Source organism: Rhineura floridana, chromosome 7, assembly GCF_030035675.1.
Source record: "Rhineura floridana isolate rRhiFlo1 chromosome 7, rRhiFlo1.hap2, whole genome shotgun sequence".
Taxonomy (NCBI): domain Eukaryota; kingdom Metazoa; phylum Chordata; class Lepidosauria; order Squamata; family Rhineuridae; genus Rhineura; species Rhineura floridana.
This window is the reverse complement of record NC_084486.1, coordinates 42,927,121-42,941,536: the sequence shown is the minus strand read 5'-3', so window position 1 is coordinate 42,941,536 and position 14,416 is coordinate 42,927,121. Positions and strand designations below refer to the sequence as shown.

The 14,416-nt window shown below is 41.9% G+C and overlaps 1 protein-coding gene across 6 annotated transcripts in view; it reads right to left on the bottom strand.

Moving 5' to 3' along the window:
* Positions 1-7,776: 7,776 nt before the first annotated feature.
* Positions 7,777-14,416, bottom strand: part of PCDH15 (protocadherin related 15) — a 605,264-nt gene continuing 598,624 nt past the window's right edge. For 5 of the 6 annotated variants that reach the window (XM_061635350.1, XM_061635351.1, XM_061635352.1 and 2 more), the window contains one exon: positions 7,777-8,576. In XM_061635350.1, coding sequence (XP_061491334.1) covers positions 8,025-8,576 — 552 coding nt within the window. In that variant the 3' untranslated portion in view covers positions 7,777-8,024. The remainder of the gene's footprint in view (positions 8,577-14,416) is intronic. The other variant, XM_061635354.1, reaches the window with a different exon arrangement.

The window sequence follows — 14,416 nt, the reverse complement described above, 5'->3', positions numbered from 1 at the left end:
AATCTGGCTCAAATTATACAATAATATAAGAGCTTGTACATGAAGGCTGCAGGGGTCAGACTGCATTCTTCCACTGGAAAGACTGGACATTGTAGCTGTGAATGAAATCCATGTGATTTGTTCAAACTGCTTGAAATTTTGCATGGATTATCTACATCATGACTTCCAAATTTGTAGGAGTATGGTCAAATTTCAGACAGATCCATTGAGAAATTGCCAAGATACAGCAAATCTCTTCCTGGGCATATGTACAACCTTTTTTTTTTTTTGCCCAGGCATAACATAGTTTCAGTTTTGTCCCACTTTGTGCCTTTAGATGCATCCAAAGCAGGAAGAGTAGTGTGTTGCTTTTCTTGGTTTGATAAAAATTAGTTGTGAATTTATCAATTTATAAAAAAATTAAACCTTAGTGCAACTCAGCACAATTTTCAGGGAAACATCCCAACTGTTTAGGGAATGTTCAGATGACCCCCTCACACACTGAAAGAATGAAGGGGTGGGGAATAATGAGGCTGCATGAGCTAGCATGCAACATCCATGCCTTCTCACCATCTGTGTGTTCAGCCAGTGTATCATAGGATTCAGCCAGCCATTCATGTAGAATTCTTCCATGCAAGAGGGTGGTGAGCAGACGGAGCCACAATATCCCTTGAATAGTGATGTGTTTGTATTTTTATTGATTAAAAACCCATCCTGGATTTTTTTTGAAGGGTGGGATAAAATACTACTACTGTAATAGAAATGCATGTGCCCATTTGCTAAAGCTGCACATCTGGCCTCTCTGCCCCTCAGCAAAACTTGGGATACTATGTTGCAGATAATGTTCCTTTCTTCATCTCATAACCATTGTCCCTAAAAGGTTGGCATGTTGAAACTTTTCCTAACTGTATTATTTCCACAGGCTATGATTCATTATTAAAACATAAATGGCACAAAAGGTTTTTCCCTGGAGTTCGGAAACCTTGAATCCAAGAGCCACACTTTGGCTCAAATGAGTCACACTCACTAGGAGAATGGGAGAGAAAAGGTTCTGTAAGCCGCGGTACTTCTTAATTATGAAGCCCCCAATTTATTTATGTGCTAAGCAGCCCCACGCCATGAAGCTCTGCCAAGACATTAACTGTTCCTGTATGACAAAACCCAAGAGCTCCACTATGGGACCCGGCACCACTAATAGGTAAGATTATCAAGATGTATCAATCGGCAGAAACAAGCACAGCAGGCAGTGTGTAATTGGCTTTGGCGGCACAGCTTGTACAATGTGTGGCAGGAACAGGAAGGAATGGCAATAAATGTCTCTTTTGCTGTTTCTTATGGTGTTTTCTATGGCAAAATAAAGTTACTGTGTCACCACAAGACAAACACATGCCACACCATGTTAGGCTGGTGAGATAACTGCTCTGCAATGGCACCTTCGGCTGTGTCTTTATACTCCCACATTAGGAGAACCTACACTGTGATTTGGTATCATGCCAGGGTCTGGAATAGGTGATGCTGTTGTAGGGAGAAGCCTTACCAGGGCTTCTCACATGGGAAAGGGCTGAGCTATAGCTGCTTCTATGCTGCCAACATAATGTATGTATGATGGGGCTCTTGGGCTGCAGTCCAATACACACTTACTTGGGAGTAAGTCCCACTGAACCCAATGGAGCCTACTTCTGAGTAGACATGTATTGGATTGCAGCCTGAATTGATTTTTTCCATTCCACTTGCTATCATCGGTTGCAAGTGATTTGTAGCAAAAACAAGCCAACAAAAGAGTTCCAAAATAGGAGTGTTACAAAGTTTTCACTCACAAAATGGGGAGTTTAACTTTCTTATGCTAATTTGCATCTTCTCCTCTCCTCAATTTAAAACTTCCATGCCCTTAAAAAAGAAAAAGGAAAAAAAGGCATTCTCCTGAGGCACTCTCAGCACACATCACCATGCAGCCAATCTAATTCGGCTTGATCACAGTATCACAAAGACAAATCAAAGTGAGGGCAGGGAACATTGCCCTCATTCCGAAGAAGATTTCTGATGATGGCATGACCCAGATCAGAGTGGGGACAATGCTTTCTACCCTCACTCTGAATGGTGTTCCCCATCACCTAAAATGGCTGATGTGTTTCACCAGCAGCAAAGCTTTGTTTGTGTGTGCAAAACTTTGCTCTGCCCAACCTCATGTGAGCTCAGTCCTGTTACAAAAAACAATAACCAACAAACAACATTGTTATGCTGCCCTGGAATATTTGAATGTATCTTACTGCCCAAGAGACTCTGCTTTAAAAATCATGTCCTCTCTTAGAAACTGATTCTAAAATGTATACACTTTTTAAGTTCTGATTCAATAATTCACTAATACTGACAATAGTTTTTTTTCTAAATGCAAATATCAATCAATCATAATTCATGATGCTTAAGGGATATGTTGATTTTCACACCTGTAAATAAAGATGCAGTATTATTTTCATCTCAAATGCACTTTATCACACTGATCAGTAATTAAGAGACTGTTTTGTGAGAACAGCCCTCATATATCTTTGCCAATGCTCTTCCACAGCTGTCTGCTTCATTATTTTGCTTTATAATACACACTAAGTATTCTGTTCTGTGTGTATTACTTTAAAATTTTAAATTCTGCACTCATTTTATGCTAAGAAAAGACAACACAACTATAATTATGTCAATTCTGTATCCTTTATCCTAAATTCAGCATTTGCTTTTGAGTTATGTTTTGCTGTTTGTACAAACTATTGGCTATGATTTTGACAGTGGAGCATAAAAAGTGAAAACGTTGGATCCTTGGTCTTAAGAAAATTACAACTTATGATGGTCCTCTCTTACATGCAAGCCTTCACTTGATGCTGCAGTCTTCAAGTTATAAACATGCATGTATTATAACACTGCCCTTTGTGCAAGAGAAGCCTTAAATCTATATGAGATGAATGAGACAAGCAAGCATGAAGTGGGAGTTCAGGGTCAGGGTCAGAATAGGTAAGATGAGGCAATTGTGATCTGCAGGCTTATTAAAGAAGTGAGTTTGAGATGGATCTGAATGTAACTTTAGATATCCAATAAAATTCAGTAGGAGGAGGTGCAAATGGCTTCCTTTCCCCCTAATTTTGGGTCTCATCTGGAAAGATGCATTGAACAGGGGGTCGGACTCGATGGCCTTCTAGGCCCCTTCCAGCTCTACTGTTTTATGATTCTAAGATGGTGATGCACATTCCCCCTGTGGACCATTAACTCTGCATCAAATGCACCACTCTTCAGAAGTGTGGGAAGAGAGTGGGAATAAATAAACAGTGGCAAGAGAAAAGTTGAACAAGAGAGCATGGAGCAAAGGTGGAGATAGGGGCCAACAAACTTTAACTGGCCTTGGTAGACAGCTAAAATTTATTCTCACCCTGGCTCTATCCCACCTCCAGTGGGAGGCTACAAGGTCTTCTAGACATGCTGAGTTCAAGATCCTGAGCAACTGAGGTGAGGGGTCTCTATACTGTCCTCTGCAGATGAGAAGGATGGGTGCTCATCCCCATCACAATAAGGCTCAGACACTCAGAAAGCCCCAAGACATCCCAGGGATTTTAGAGTGTCTCCAAGGTTCATTTCAGCATCAGGGAGAGCCCCTGCCATTCTCCTGTGCTTCTAGAGTCAGTGCAGCATCAGGGAGAGTCTAATGATTCTCCAGGTGCAGGAGAACATCATGGGGTCTCCTTGATTATGTGCAAAAAAGCTATCACCTGCCAGTGGCAAGCTGGCTAAATGTATTTGTGGACCCTTGGTTGAAGGAGACTAAATGATGGAGAAGGGAAATTCAAGGACCTGAACACAAGAGTATTCTTCCGTCCTGCAGCTTCCAGCAACTGGCATTCAGAAGCATGCTGCCTTTACCTATCTGCCGTGTACGGTGTCCTACCAGCAAAAACCTTGTTTTTTATTCCCCTTTCAGACTATATAAAATGGCTGGGAGGTGTTAAACACCTGGCAGGCCTCAATGCATGGCTGGTAAATTGTGTCCAGCTTCCTGGACCACAAAGTTATGTAGGCCCCCTTTAATGGAAGCAGCTTAAACTTACTGATTTAATGCAAGCATGCAGAACCTCTAGCTGACTTGTGGTTCCATTTGTGAGCTTCCAATTGAGGTTTATCCCTGATGCAACCCATGCTTTTGGCAGGAAGCTTTGCAACCCTTTTAAAGAGGGCCTACCAAGGAATAAAGAGAAGGACACTTAAGAGCGTGCTTCCAATTCTCCCTTTTAAGATGAATCACTTGATCAGTTTCAGGGGGATGTCCCCGACTCCCTGCCCACAAAAGTGGCTCAGAGAAAGTGGGCTAGATCTAGACCTGGCTGTGATCAGATTTACTTCCCTAATCCTGATTTAATAGGATGCCAAAAAAAAAAATGGACTGCCTTCAAGTCGATTCTGACTTACGGCGACCCTGTGAATAGGGATGTCATGGTAAGCGGTATTCAGAGGGGGTTTACCATTGCCTCTCTTTGAGGCTGAGAGGCAGTGACTGGCCCAAGGTCACCCAGTGAGTTTCATGACTGTGTGGGGATTCGAACCCTGGTCTCCCAGGTTGTAGTCCAACACTAACCACTACACCACACTGGCTCTCTATAACAGGATGCAAGTAGTATTGAAATTTTAAAATGAGATGTCTTCATGTTTGTTTTGCAATTTACACTAAATCCTGGCCATGACTTGGACAGCGAAGGTGAAGCAGTGGCAGCTGGATCTTCCCTTGATTTCACAGCATCTAACCTGGAAGCCTCTCTCTCACTCAATATGAGGCACTCTGTGTACATATTCAAAGGCACTTTATGCTTATATTGTTGCGTTATATGTTCAGGTGGATTTGAATGCAAAGTCCTGGTGGATCCAGATTCAAACTAAGCCATGAACTTAAAACTCACATAATTGGTCACAGGGTTAATCAGGGATTAATTTTTTTGCTAAATTGCACAGATACTGGATTAAATCCATTTTAGCCGGTTTGCGAAAGCTGGCTGTGATACCTTGCTCTGGATATGCTTTCACTACTACATTAAGATGTGGATAATAATCCTTTTTGGAGGATATTGCATTACTACAGTGAGTATTTCCACAAGTGACCTTGTAGAAGCAGAGGTGAATCTGCAGATCTTTTCTGCCAATCTGATTGTGCTATATGCAGAATTACTTGGTTAAGTTTGAAACACGATCACTGACACTGTAGGAACATTGGGCAAGGTTCCAACAAAACAGGGTAGAGTTGCAAGGAAAATGTCAGAATTTCATATAACCAATTTTCCTGATTACAGTACATTATGGTATAACTTTATGCAATTTATTTGATATTCCCAGACATTTTTTTTGTCCTTGACAGATCATTTTTATACAAGCTAAGCTTATTAAAATTTCAGTGCTCATTGGGCTAGCAGCCTGTCACAGCATCCTTTGGCCTGGAATCCATCTTGTATTCTTTAACCTAAAGGCAAGCTGTAGCTGAAAATATATGGATCTGCATTTATTGCCCGATTACCTTTTATGCCTTTTGATATCATTCAAGTGCCTGCATCATTCCCATTTTAATTCTGGCCACTGTTGCCATAAGGTAAGGAAATTATTGATTAATCATAAAATTTGCAGACAAGGATATTATATAGAAACAAACAAAATGGATGCATGAGAGGGAAAAGGCTTAACCAGAGATGACAGAAATTAAAAAGCAAGACTGATTATCACAAACATCCCTGCTGTAAGCGATTTTGTATTATCTTTAATCTTCCATTCTATGCATCTACAAAGGTTATTGCACTATATAATGAGTATATTGCTGATACCAGGGGCCTGATTCATGTTTCACTTAGACCAGTTTTATAGCTTAAGAATTCCATTAAGCCTGCTCCTCAGTAGTTGTAAATTTACGAAGCTCCATTGGCTTCAGCAAAATTATGCTGATTTAACCTAGCTGAGTGTCTTATTCATTGGAGATATTTCTAATTTATAATACTGTGAGATCTGAATTGTTCCCTTTGTATGTTACACAGCTCTTATGAATGGGAGATTTTTTTTAAAAAAATGCACCCCGGATATACTGTGCAGCACGTTATGCTGTAAATGTAAATGGGTTGTATCCAGTGAGGGCTTTGCCTTAGCAGAAGTGCTTTTGCTTGTGCAAGTGAATTTTTATTGATGCCCCAAGCCACTTTTGCTCCCCATCTCCCTGAAAAGCTGTTCCTGAAGACTGTGAGCTGATGGGCTTTCCCCCCACTTTTTTCTTTTTCTGATTTTCCTTTTCTGTTTTTCTTTTTGTTATGAAAATTCAGTAGTTTGGGGGGCTGTCTTGAACAAAAAGGAAAATGTGCAGTGCTGCCATAGGCAGGGAGAATTAGTGCTAATTAGATTCCCCAACAAGCACAAGTGGAACTGTTTTCCATTCAGGCAAAGCCAGCAGTGGCTACAATCCACAGAGCCTGAAGCAGGTAAATAATAAGTACATAATGGTGATCAATTTGATATGGCTGGTCCAATTCTAACACTGCAGGGTTTCCATACATTTACCTGCAGGGTTGTAGATCTAGGAGTAAAGAATATAGCCCATAGCTAGACGATGAGAAGGAACATCTGAGAAAGAAGGAATTCCTTAATGGTCACGTCACATATCAAAACTGGGCTGGCTTATTGAGAGCAAGTTGAACCAATCTCTGTGGTTTTGCATATGCTGAAGCACATGAGTGGCTCAAAAAATGTGAATTGGGGCAGAACCAGTCAGGTCAGAGGCAGATAAGGGCAGAATACAGTTCATCATGGGTGCAGCCTGGAAGGTTCTAGAGCTTACCGGCTTTTCAGATCCTCATCTTGGTTGCTAACTTGACACAACTCAGCCTTTTAGGACTGAAGTAAATACACGTTTGAATTATGTGCTGACAGTGTGATGAAGCAAATCTCACAGCTGCTTCAGGTGATGTGCTGAACTTGGCAAGAATCCATACAAACCTCATTACCATCCTACCAATTTCACCATGTGAAGTGACCCTAGAAAGGTCTTACTGGCTTCCCAGGAGCTGGGAGCTTCCCAGGCAAAGCTTTAGCATTAACAATAGAGAGAATAAGTGGAGCAAAGCATCAGCACTGCCAAATGGAAGCCTTGAGTACATGTACATTATCCGATATTGCTATCCATAGTGTGTAAAAGATGATACAAACTGGAAAGGATACAGAGATGAGCTGTAAAAGTTATCTGTGACATGTAAAGGATCTTAAGAGAGTCAACATGTTTGTTTCAAACAACATTTGATTAAGCTGTTTGGAGGAGGGAGCACGTTCCTTCTGAAATAAATGGCTCTTCTAGATTTGTGAGGAAGGCATAGCAAGAGCCAACTGATACGTTCTAATTAGAAATAAGGCACATTTTCTTTTCTTTTAAAAAATAGAACTGATTTCCAAGGCAGCTAGTGATTTTCTTCACAGTTTGTTGCCTTCAAATAAAGACTAAACCTTCACAAGGGGTCACAAAACATAGGGCAGATTTTGCAGTGTATAGCAATTGAATTTACCAACCACGAGTGGCTGAGTCTCAGCCTGAAAAGAAATTAGACAAGATACATTAAGTGTGTAGGATTATCAGTAGGGTAAATGGGTACATGTTTGTAGGCTGAAACAGTAGTGGCTAGTGATTAAGCTTTCATGTACTTTACAGGCATGTCAAACAAGTGTGTGACTGTTGCCTTCTTAGCTACAATCAGTTTCTGTGCCTTTAAGTAGGGCTTTGATGATTATTAAACAATAACTCCAGAGCCAACAAAATTAGTCCATTTTAATGATATTTGTTCAGTGAGGTCGAAGCCTGTCAAAAAGAGTTGTTGGGAAGAACAATTAATTGGTACAAATGAGTGCAAATTCTCTGGATTCCCCCCCTTTTACTTTAAAGCATTTTGTTCAAAGTGTACAACTTATGTGCATGATACAAAGTTCAGATGGTTTTCCTCGGTGACGATAAAAAGCCTACTTTTATTATAAATGGGAGTAAAAATTAAAATGAAAAAGAAGGGTCACAGTTTTGTCATTGGTATGTGGAGGTTGTTCCAAGGACCCATCCAGAGTTCCTCGTCATCTGACTGTGTGTGATCACTGGGCAGTTCCAAAGGCTCTTTGATGTCCTCATTGTCGACAATGGACTCCAGCTCTTCTGTGCTTTTCAACCTGTTTCCCCCTGATTTTGTTGCTGTGTTGTCAGTGTCTACAGCAGAGGATGCAAAGGAAACAGTACATGGTCTTGTGTTCAGCTTGTCACTAGATGACACCCCCGTTGAAAATGTGTTCAGCGGGACGTTCTCCTCGTGTGTCACTGCTAGCTTATCAAGTTTCTTGAAATGTTTCCCCAGCCTCACGGGGGATGTGACCTTTAAATTGTTTGAAAGGCAACTTCGCCGGGTTCTAATAACCGATCCATTTTGAGCAATGTAGATGTTGCCGTTGATATTGGTTTGAATGTTGGGGTTGCTGAGACGATTCCTCTGATTTTCTGGGGCACTGTCCTCTCCAGTGGAGCTGGTCTCATACTCTGGATCAACTACCAACTTGATCCTTTTCTTCCTTGCCCACTGTTCAATGACAAACAGAGAGAGAGAAAATGAATTATCTATTTCATAGGTGTGCGTGTTTTTTAAAAAATGCATAGCCTTGCCAGCTCCTTTGTTTTCACTAGAAAATAAACTTAGGTAAGTGAGATTTTGGTTATAGAATCAATTTAGCTGCACTAAGTTATGTTTGATGGTCCTGTTAACTGCTGTGTCTTAAGATTAAAGCAATGAATGCCTCAATATTTATGTTTTTCTTTCCAAAATGAAATAAAAGCTATTTAAATCAAAATCTATAATAAAACTGAGAAAAAAGCAGTAATCCCTATAAACATTTTAAACATCGCTTGCTCGGTGGGTGCAGGAAAACCCTTTATTCATGACCTAGGACGCAACTAGGATCTGGATTTTGATCTCAGAGGGTGAAAATTACAAGGCTGCTCTAGGCAAAGGCCATTTCAGAATAGGGTTTGCCAAGGTGGTGCCCTCACTGGACTACAACTCCCATCATGCCTGAACATTGGCCATGCTTGCTGGGGCTGACAGGAGTTGGAGTCCAACAAGAGTTGGAGTGCCTCAAGTTGGTGGAAGCCTGGGCTAGTATCTTTATCCTCTGATTCATACTGCATAGTGAACTGAACATTTCGGTTTTGAATTTTTATTTGCATTTGTCACTACAGGAGTTAATTCCAATATGGGGAGAAAAACAAAATAACTAGGGGAACTAATCAGGCTAAGGCATCTCCCTGGGAAATGGTGGAATTGTTATCTGCAGATTGATCTGCCTCCCTGCATAAGCCAGTAACTGATCCAAAGCTGAACAAAGTCTGGGCAGTGATTGTGGTGACTTTTCCTGGGGCTGACAATCTATGATTTAGTTGTCTCTGAAATTCATTCAGCTGACGCAGTAGCTTACAAATGGTATCTTATCTCTTTACCTGCTTATTTCCATGATCAGATACTGAATTTACATGCAGTTCTCTCCAAGACAGCTGCACTCTGAGACAGAATCGGGCGCTCAAAGTCATCACACCATAAACACAGGCAGATGAACTGGCTTTAGATAGCAACGGGATTGGTATGTATGCTAATAGGATAAATATTTGGAAATGTATTATAATGTCCTTCTAGAAATTAATTGCATGAAATACTGTGTGGTAATGTCAGCTCATGAAGAGCACTTGTCATTTCTGCTTCATTGGGCTCATAGCAAAAGCAGGAGTATTTTAGAGTGCAGCAATATTCATTTCTGAAGCAAGTGTAGAGTGTGGATGTTGTGATCAAGGGAAAAAAACCCACATGAAACCATGATTATCCTCACATGATTTCTCACAGCATGAAATTCCAGTGTGTACAAAGATTTCCTCCGTGGTGCAGAGTGGTAAGCGGCGGTAACGCAGCCAAAGCTCTGCTCACGGCCGGAGTTCGATTCCAACGGAAGGAGGAAGTCAAATCTCCGGTAAAAGGGGTCGAGGTCCACTCAGCCTTCCATCCATCCGTGGTCGGTAAAATGAGTACCCGGCATATGCTGGGGGGTAAAGAAAGGCTGGGGAAGGAACTGGCAATCCCACCCCATATATATGGTCTGCCTAGTAAATGTCACAAGACGTCACCCTAAGAGTCGGGAACGACTCGCACTATAAGTGCGGGGACACCTTTACCTTTACAAGGATTTCCTAATTTACATTAATGGGATTACAGTAAACAAACCTAAAATTTGTAATACACTAGCTAAAGATAAGCACAACAGGTTCAATATAATTATTAATTACCTCCATAATTGGCATCCCCCATGTGGGCACTAACCATGTAAATTTAATGAAAAACCATCAATCTAGTTAATGAGTAGTTTCCATGCTAAATAATGAACCTAGCTATTAGCAGTTTGGATAGGCATAGAATTTATGCAAATAGCTCTACAGTGAAAAGTTTTTTGTTTCTTGATTTTAAAAGGAAGTTGCTTTCTAAGGCACAGACATCTTTAGAAAATACAAATCATGCAGTGGTAGAAACAGTCACTCCCTGGATATTTAAAGAAACAGCTAGTTCACACATGCTTGCTGTTGGCTTGATAACTGCAGCATCAACTGCTAACTTTTCTGAATGAATGAATCATTTGAGCAAACACTACAGGCAGAATGTTCATAAGAGCTCAAACCAATTCAAACACAACCTTATTCAGTGGAGTTCACATTCCATTAAGAATTGGGAAATGCTGAGAAATCAAAAAACATTTCTCATTTGTACAGACTGAACCAGTTCATTCATTCATTCATTCATTCATAATGAATGAATGAATAATAAAAGTTCTGTAAAAACGTTTTTGTAATCTGGGAATGCCACCCCATTATCCAAATGTGGCTGTAAACATTTTTTGTTTATAAAACAAATAGAAGGGGTGGCAGGTACTTACTAGTTTCCAAATTGTGTCTATCTGACTGGTTATGCTGAGACTGGTAGAATGTTCTCTAAAACCTTTTTAAAAAGCAACACAGAGAGCACAGCAAACCAAAACCACACCTTACTGCAAACTGACTACCTCCTGTTCCACCTACTGTCTTCTAAAAGGATGTGGAGTCACTAGGAGTTTCTGACTCTGCAGTATCTGGGATCTCTTTATTATCATGATCTGACTGTCCATGGTGTCCTGTGGGCACTTTCTTCCTAACCCTCTCCCTTTTCACGACATCTTCTCTTTCTGTCTCACTGGCCTCTGGATCAATTTCACTTTCACTCCTCCCTCTCTGTTTGCTGGAGGTTTCATTGTCATCTGACTCCTCTTCTTCCGCAGCTGACAGCGGCTCTTCTTCTTCTTCTGATAGTTCTTCTATCGTGTCCTCTAATTCACTTCCACCTGCAGATGATCGGTTCTTGAAACTGGCCCTGGAGCTCCTGCTTTTCCTTGTCCTAGGAGTAACTTCACTGCTGATCGAGCTCTGCAATGATGAGGACACCTTGGAGTCTGTATCATCGCCTTCAGTGGTGGAAACTTTGCTCCGAGAATCAGATGTTTCATCTTCTGAGCTGCTACTAGATGTGGATCCTGATGAATCTGAATGCTCTTCGTCAGAGTCCACCGTACTTTCGGTGGTTTCATCTTGGTCCAGTGTCACTTTCAAGTAATCTTTATCAGACTGGGATGCAGAGGTACTACTTACTGATGACGACGATGACGATTCACTTGATGAAGATGACTTTCTTCTCCTTTTCTTCTTCACGTAGTCACTGTCTTCAGACTCGCTTTCCGCTGTGACGCTAATTGAAATTCCTGACTTTGATTCAGATTCACTCACTTCCTCAGAAGTACCACGCTCCCGAAGTTTCTTGGAAACACTAACACGCTTAAGAGCACGGCCAAGCTTTTTTGTTGATGTCACATCACCTGCTGATTTCTGGAAATAGCTCCCCTTAATAACCATGCTGTCTTCTCCATCCGCTTGGCGCGCAGCCACCAGCTCAGCATAATCTGAATCTTTCCCTTTCACTTTCTGCAGCATCATTGGGAATATCTTTGCTTTTTTCCATGGAGAGGATGCTGCCTCAGCTGTTCCCGGCCTGTGGGTGCTAACTGATACTCGGCTCAGTTGCATCACTGCTCTTAGTTTCCTCCTTTCCTGGCTGGGGCCTTTTCTTACAGCTTCCCCTTCACCTACTGCACTAATAGCTACTTGAGCCCCTGGTCTCTGGCTTACACCTCTCCTTGGAACAACTGCACCTGGACTTGTGCCCTGCAAATTATAAAAATAATTATACACATAAATATACAAATAATTTTTGGAAGACTGGCTGGTGTGAAAACCTGTTACCCTTGAATACATTGGGGTGGGGGAAAATGAAGAGTTAACTTGCAGCATTTATCTAGAGTCAAAAATAAGCATATAGATTAGATTCCCCCCCCCCATCATCTCTGGAAACATCTAAGGAACAATGAAACTGCTGTTCACCGCCCAGAGAGCTATTCGCTATGGGCAGTCTATAAATAAAATAAAATAAAAATAAATAAATAAAAACTAAAAGAGTTGAGAGTCTTGTGACTCCAGCTTTTGGCTTGCAGTGGAGGCAGGAGCAAATTCTATGGCAGAATAACTTGGATCTTCTGCACACTTTTACATCAGAACTTCTTGATAGTTTACTGTTAAAGGGGTTTTAAGATATGCACTAGTTACATGATCATTGAAAACCTTTAATTTAATAAAATGCAGATCATCATTCTGGCCACTAGAGGATGGTACAGAGCTGGAAATGAATAGAAGATATTAAAGAAACAGTTTTAAAACTGTTTTTCTTATAGACCCATCTAGGGCTGCACACAAAGGACTTCTTGAAACTCTCCACCCAATTTGTGAGTAGGTGTGTATTGCAGAGGGGACGCCTCGGGACTTTGTTGCCTTACTTTTTCCACAGCTGCCCCCCTCCAATCTGCCACCTCTCTCCCACACCCACCATGGTGAAGGAGGAGGCAGGAGGGGAGGGGGCTCCCCAGCCAAACCACACAGCAGAGGCTTCTGCAACAGCTTCTCCGAGCAGGCAGAGGCGGAAAAAGAAGAGGGGGTGCAACACCGCAGGGCAAGAGACAGGCTGCTGGCAGAAGCTGGCAAAAAACTGCTTAATTCCAGTGGGGGGGTGGTGGAATTAAGCAGATATTTGCCCGTCCCAGGCTACTGCCTGTCTCTTGCCCTGCAGTGTGGCAGTCTTCCTTCTCCGTGGGCTGGCACTCCTGGGGAGGCTATTGCAGCAGCCTCTGCTATATGGATGTGCCCAGGAAGTCCTGCCTCCTCCTTCTCCATGGTAGCAGGGGTGGTGGATCTGCAGCAGCACAGTGTGAGTGTGTGTGTCTACATATGTGAGAAAGAGGGGTGGCATGAAGGAGAGAAGGAGTTTACTCGGGGAGGGTGGAAGGCACTTGCAACCCCAGGAATGACTATTTTGACTTCAAATCACCTGGCCTAGGAATGAATTGGACGTTGTGCTTGCTTCTTGGGTTTTTTACCCCCTCCCAGAGGTGATGAATCAGTTCAGGTTTCAGAAGAGGAGGAGGGGCACATTAGTTGCAAAGCATTGGAAAGGGACGAAGAATTGTGCCCTTTCTCTCTCTGATAAAAAGAGGCTTTAGAAGTTTGTGAGATCTTCCTGTCTTCTCCTCCCTCAGATTCCCTCCCCCCATGCACCTGAAAGTATTCCTGATGCAAAGCATTATAATTTGCAAACACAGAAGGAAAACGGGTGCTTCTTGCCTCGGTTTGTTATATGAGCAACAGATTATTCAAAGCAATGTCTTCCCTTCTCTTTCAAACTCTGCCCAGACAAAGTTGCTCTCTTGCTCTCTCTCTTGTTAACAAATTTAAGATGCAATCCAGCCTAACCTGGGACTAAGTTCCATTGAAGCCAATGGAGCTTACATCTGAGTATTTCTGTACTGGATTGCAGCCTTAATCTGCTCCCTGTGGGGAATGGATGCTGCTGCTGTGGGAAAAGCGAAAGAGGAAGCCATTTTCTCAGCTAGGAAGGCAGTCGCACAGTCTCTCCTCTTTGTCCTAAAGTCTTCCCCTTTTGTTGCTGCCACTACAAGTGGCAGCAGCAACAAGTGTGTTGGCACCCTGATCACAATACTCCAAGCCTCGAGTTGCCAGGGCATTAAGGGAGGAAATACCAGCTGCCACAAAAAATAGTGGAGAATATTTGTTAAAACATTCTTCAAAAAAGAAAAATGTCAGATATTTTCTCAGAAAAGTGTCTTCTGAGAAATTCCAGCGCATCTCTAGGCCCATCACAGACATTACAGATGTGGTATAGTTGGTCGCCAGACCGCAGCTAGTAATGTACACAATAGATCACACCGGTTGTCTGGATTGTATCCTTACGCG